The sequence below is a fragment of the Caretta caretta genome, chromosome 14, assembly GCF_965140235.1.
Source record: "Caretta caretta isolate rCarCar2 chromosome 14, rCarCar1.hap1, whole genome shotgun sequence".
NCBI lineage: Eukaryota > Metazoa > Chordata > Testudines > Cheloniidae > Caretta > Caretta caretta.
The window spans coordinates 3,050,621-3,056,620 of NC_134219.1; the positions used below are offsets into that span (position 1 = coordinate 3,050,621).

General features: G+C 50.8%; 1 protein-coding gene across 3 annotated transcripts in view; it reads right to left on the reverse strand.

Annotated features, from left to right (window-relative positions):
- SLC38A10 (solute carrier family 38 member 10) overlaps positions 1-1,345 on the reverse strand; it is a 47,801-nt gene extending 46,456 nt beyond the window's left edge. For 2 of the 3 annotated variants that reach the window (XM_048817398.2, XM_048817397.2), the window contains exon 1: positions 670-1,345. In XM_048817398.2, the coding sequence (XP_048673355.2) occupies positions 670-774 (105 nt within the window). In that variant the 5' untranslated portion in view covers positions 775-1,345. The remainder of the gene's footprint in view (positions 1-669) is intronic. The other variant, XM_048817399.2, reaches the window with a different exon arrangement.
- Positions 1,346-6,000: the final 4,655 nt, after the last annotated feature.

Consider the following 6,000-nt stretch of genomic DNA (forward strand, 5'->3'; position numbering starts at 1 on the left):
ACTCCTTTGACAAAATCTGCCAGCAACAATGGCCTCCTGCCAACCTTTATTAACAGTGCTGTACCCCTTCGCACCCAGCTAGTAATACCTTGCTCTTCAAGGCCTTATCTACACTGGCAATATTGGGAAACCTCCTGCCATTGCACCACCTCCGGTGTTACCAACAGCGAGCACCCTGGGAGAGACTGGCTGGGGAAATCCTAACCACAAGTTATCTGTACCTGCTATTAGGTAACATAGTGGTAAGTGGTCAGCAGCAGTGCTCCTGCTGTAGCTACACAGAGCTGCACCTAGTGCTAATGCAATGACAGGCAATTTCCCCAAATGTATTCGCACTGACACACTCTTACAGTGCCTTTCACCCAAAGACCTCAGTGCTTTTTACACCCTTCAGTGACTCAGTCTTCACAACCCCATTAAGTATTCTTTCTCTCTCAAAGGCAAGGAAACTGAGGCACAGAGAGACAAAGTGACACGCATCAAATCCATGGCAGAGCTGAGACCTGAATGCAGCAGTTCCGGTTCCCTGCTGTAACCACTAGATCTGTTTCTACTCTGCCGGGCAGAGAAATGTTTTCCACGTTGCGCGTTCCACCCAAATGCCACGTGTAGGCTTCTGGTGCCACCTCCATCTCCAGCGCGCCCCCCGCCCCCCCAGCCTGCACTCACCTGCTTGAAGCAGAAGGGCATGGTGAGCACGCTCACCCCCACGATGCTATTCACAATGTTCATGATCAGGCCCCAGTTGGACCCTGCAGCCGCAGAGGACGCCATGGCGAGTGGGGCTGGGAGCCCCAGCAGGACGATGAACCTGGACCACCCGGGGTGGGAGGGACCGGGGAACCCCGCGGGAGGGGAAAGGAGGCGTGAGGATGGGCTCCCCGAGAGAGGGCGGGACTGCTCCGGGGTGGGGAGGCCTGAGATGGGGGAGAGTCACGGCAAGCGATGGGGGGGCAGATTCCGGGAGGGGGGGCAGGGAAAGCGATGGGGGGGCAGACCCCGGGGGGGGGGGCAGGGAAAGCGATGGGGGGCAGATCCCGGGACGGGGGGGCAGGGCAAACGATGGGGGGGCAGATCCCGGGACGGGGGGGCAGGGCAAGCGAGGGGGGGGGCAGTTCCTGGGGGCAGCGCTCTGCTCCCCAGCGAGGGCGGGGGCCCTGGGTTCAGGTGGGGGGCGGAGTCTCGCTGGGCCCGCCTCCCCCCGCGGTTCGGCCCATGCTCCCCGGGCAGGCAGATCGGCTCCCTCCGCGCGGGCCGCTCTCGGCACTGCAGCGCCGAGCCCGGCCCAGCCGCCCGCCACTTCCGGGTTCTGCTCCGCTGGCGCTTCCGGGAAGCGCGGGGCCGCACCAACGAGACGGGAGGAGAGAGCGGGCCCCGCGGAGGCCTGGCGTGCGCCGCTCCTGCCGGCTTGGAGGACCCGCCCGGAGCTCACTGGGCCCGTGCTGGGCGGGGCCCCTGGCGGAGCGGTATCGCCATGACAACGCTGCTTGCTGGTGACGTGTCACCATATCGCCCTGTGAGGGCGTCACGTCGCCGCGACAACACGGTGTGACGTGTGCCATGATGTCACTATGACGTGTGACATCATACCACTGCATGGAACCCGCCCGTTGCAGCCCAGCCAGGCCATTCCATCGTTCCCCTTGCCAGCGGCCTGGGCACAGTGCCCCGGGTCAGGCTGTTACTCCTGGTCTTGCAGCGCATGTCCTTGCATCATGGCCTCGGCGTGATGTCATCCTGCTGCATCAAAACATGCAAACTTTGCCTCGTAGCTCCAGTGTATCCAGAGCGATCCGAATTTTGTCCCCCTGTGACCTAATGCGACCACATCTCCCCAGAAGCCGCCACCACCACCTCACCTTGTGATATAATGTCATCCGCTTGTCACCAAATCATCAGCATCTCAGGCCACACGGCTGCCCCCTTGCTGATGTCCTGTGAGCTTCGAAAGTCGTTTCAAGATGCATTACTGGACATGGGGTCACCCATTAAAACCAGGGCGAATCTAGAAAATGCGGGCCCCTGGATAACTCTGCCCTTTGTAATGCTTTTCTCCCCTGGGTCAGTTCCTTTGAACACTAAATGCGGAATAACTTCCTGGGTTCGCCAGTAGGCGGAATGATTGCGGCATGGGATGGGATGTGCTCTCCAGGACGTTATGGTATCCCAAGGCAATGCTGGGGCGGATTAACTGAGCCTGCTGCTAAGAGAGCTAAAGAATGCACCCTGTCCATGTGCTCAGTTCCCATTATAAAATGACCGTGGCTTCACACCTCAGTGGGCAGTGATACCACGTGCATGTGTCCAAGCCCCCACTTTTGGCTGCCTCCTTTGTTTCTTTCACGTGGTTGGGCTGTCGTGACTGCAACGCTCATGTGTGTGCCTGCCCTCTACTAGATGCAACCAGAACTGCTCAGCTGTGTTTCACAGGCCTTGTACTGCCACACAAATTCCCCTTGAGAGTAAGTGCTAGGAGCCGCAAGACCTGAGTTTTGCCCCCACTGCTTCTGCAGTTTGACTGGACATGGAATGCAGCATGGTGGCAACCAGGATCTCCTAGATGGCCATGGATGGTATATGCCTGAAGCAGCCTCCTAGCTGATATCTGCCATCAGCAACGCTCCTTCCTGCTCCTCCTTCAACAGACTCCTGCAAACCTTCCTGTTGCACACAGCATTCCAGCTACAATGACCACAGAATCCCTGGACGTTTATCTGTACTGTACCTGGCCATACTGTTGTATATGGTATGGCAATCCGTCATGCCTTAGCTCTTTGGGGTAAAGAATCTGTTCTTTGTTTGGTCCGGTCTACCTCTGATAAAGTACTGAATACATTTATGGTGCTACATAAATCATAAGGACAGTGTAGCACTGGGGACTAGAGCTCAGTAATTTTAGCTACAAAGCTATAGGCCTCTCCTGCTTGATTGAAGGGCAATTGTTTAAGCTAACAACCTCTCTCTCTATATATATATGTTACAGATGCATATGAATGGGAGTTTTGCACAGTGCAATGAAGCGAGTTGCAATGGTGTGGCTCCAAGAGGTCCTAATCCTTTTTTGTTTTACGCAGTTACACCTCACATAAAAGTACATCAGGGACTAAACTTCTCTTTCATGACTGGTCTCAGCCCACAAAGAGATATTTATGGAAAGTTTTGTAAAAAAACTTGCCAACACTTTACCTGGGAGATGTTGGGAGAAGTGTTCTCCGGGTGCTAAGAAAAAATTTGGAAAATTAGGGCATGGCTCCTGGAAAGTTTGACCCTTGGTTTGTATGTTGTTCTCAGTGAGAAATATGTCTGGGAAGGTTCAGTTTTAGGAAATTTGGAGCCAATTTTTAATATTTAAAAATATTTTTTTTACAAAAGCAAATATTATTAGAAAAGTCTTTGTGGTATTTACAAAACATTGATTGAAACTGTTAGTTGTGGGAGATAGACATTCTCTTGCAGGGTTTGCAAGCCAAACAAGGGAGGCTGTCTAAAAATATAACTTAAACCAAATTGAAACTGACCAGACTCCATTGCCCAAGTTACAAACAACAAACAAGTGGCATTAAAAGTGTACATTCCAGGTTTTACAGTTATATCGGCCAACATTTTTAAAAAGTGACTAGTGATTTTGAGGGCCTTGGTTTGTAGTGCCCAACTGGAGATACCTTAAAGGGGAGATACCTAAAGGCTTAAAGAGCGTGGATGCTTGACCACAATGCATGCGTGTAACTCCTGTGCACGTTCGCAGGAAGTGTGTGCATTCACTGAGAGAAACTAGTTCCCGATGCAGGGAACCTGTAAAGAGAGTGCCTGTAGGATAAACACATAAATAGCAATCCAGCCAGTGCCCCAAGACTGGGACTGAGAGCTGGTGTGAGTGAGAGCTTTCAGTGCAGCTGGGTCTAGGGTTACAAAGTGACAGATTAGCAGAGAAAAAACACACATACCCCAACTGTGCCTAGCCAGCTTGTCAGTGTGGGAGAGCCCTTCCAGGACTGTTTGCATAATGATAACGATCTTATATTTTTACAGGGACCTTTCATCCCAGAGGATCCCAAAGCATTTCACAAGCCATATACAGCACACAGGCATCACTTTGTAATGAAGCCATAGACACAAACAGCAGAATTGCAAGCTACACTGTACATATGCCTTGTCAGGAATAAATTTATAACCTTAGGTTCCCAAAACACAAGCACCTTCTATCTGAGCTAATGGAGAATCTCCATTAGCCCTCACCAGAAGTAGGGCTTTTATCTTCTCTGTAGCATGCAGGCAGTAACCTACACCACACACAATAACATTACATTACAACTTTACTCACCATTTAAATGCAGCCACCTCTGAAGTGGAACATATTAGCTATTTAACAGCTAATCACTATTATATTAACTACATCCTAGTTTAAAAGAGGAAATGAAGAATAACATATCCAGTTGAAACTATAAGTGGGAATTTAGTGAAGCAGAATGTAATTACACAGGTTGGCGTTTGGCTAAGAGACTCCGGAGAACTCCTCTACTCCTGGGAAAGGGGCCTGCCTGAACTAGGGTGACACACACTTTTACATGACTCTGCAGGTCAGCCAAAAGACCTCAGCTGCAGAAGCACAGTGCTTCTGAACACACTGGTTCAATAAGAAGTGCACCACCTGCGGAATCATGAATGCCACGTAAATCCCCACCTGGAGTTTTCCTTGCAGGTCTCCTATCAAAATACTGGCCAACTTCAACTCACCCCTCCTTAGCTGGTGAGTTTGGATGAGATTACTGGCTGGAGAGCCGTCTATGGTACCTACAAGCCTCCTAGGAAGCCATCTGATCACAGAGACCTCCAAGGTGTGGATGCGTGAGCACAGCAGAGACCAGTTTCCAATATGAGGTCTCAAAAAAGGGCGAAAGAGCAAAACGAGGAAACAGTTGCGGAGCAGGAGTCTCAATCACAAACACTGGGAGATTTCTCTGTTTGCCTCACCCGACTTGTCATGGTCAATCTCTGGGCTGGTCTTCAGCCCAGCAGGAGAGCAAAAGAGAACAGCAGCATCCAATGGAGATAGGCATTAGAGATGTGCCCCAAAAAGCCAGAAGGTCACCCCTCCTGTCCCACACTTTGCAAGGTGGTAAGGGATGGAATCAGGTTCTGGACTCCTCCGAATTTTGAGAAGTTTGATGTTCCCCACGCAACCTCCACAGCTCAGAAGTTCTCTGTTATCTAGAGACCCATGCATATCGCTAGCCGGATGGGTTGGGCCCCATAGCTTCTTGCTCACTATTGAGTCCTGGGTGTGAACAGGCCCCTCTGTGTAACAGTCACTGGGTGAAGCAACTCAAAACATAGACAGCAGCCAAAGGGTTAACCCCCTCATCCCCCATTTACACACACATACACACAAATACACCCACAGGTGCACGCGCGCACACACAAAACATTGACTATAATTTAAAAAATCCCCCTGCCGCTTTTCTCCTTTGCCACAGGGTGCAGAAACCCAAGTCCCACACCCCCAGCCCTCCCTAGGATTTTTTATTATTATTATTTAACTTTGGTTTTGACACATGTTGAAAGCCATTTGCAGTGTGTCTGGAGGGTTTGCATTCCAAGCTGAAGCCCAAACTGCAAGCAATTCTACAAACCAACCAGCATTTAAAACACAGGAGGAAAAAGTAAATTTAGCAATTGTGGGCTAATGGGCTCCCCCCTTCTCTCCTCCCCCTCCTGCTCCCTTTCTCTCCCTCTCCTGTTTATATAACCCCAACATCATAAAAATGACAACACATCCAATAGAAGGGAATGGATCTAATTTACCATCAGCCACCCCTATAAAACCACAGATGGGCGAGAGGGCTGCAGTCTGGGACTCCTCTATTAGATTCTATGCAAAATGAAATTCCATGAATATTGTCCCAAGACTGATAGATGGGGGTTAAACCTCTGAGTCCCAAATTATATAGGTTTCTGAGCCAAAGCCGGGGAGCTGCTCTCAGACACCCTGGTAATGAGTAG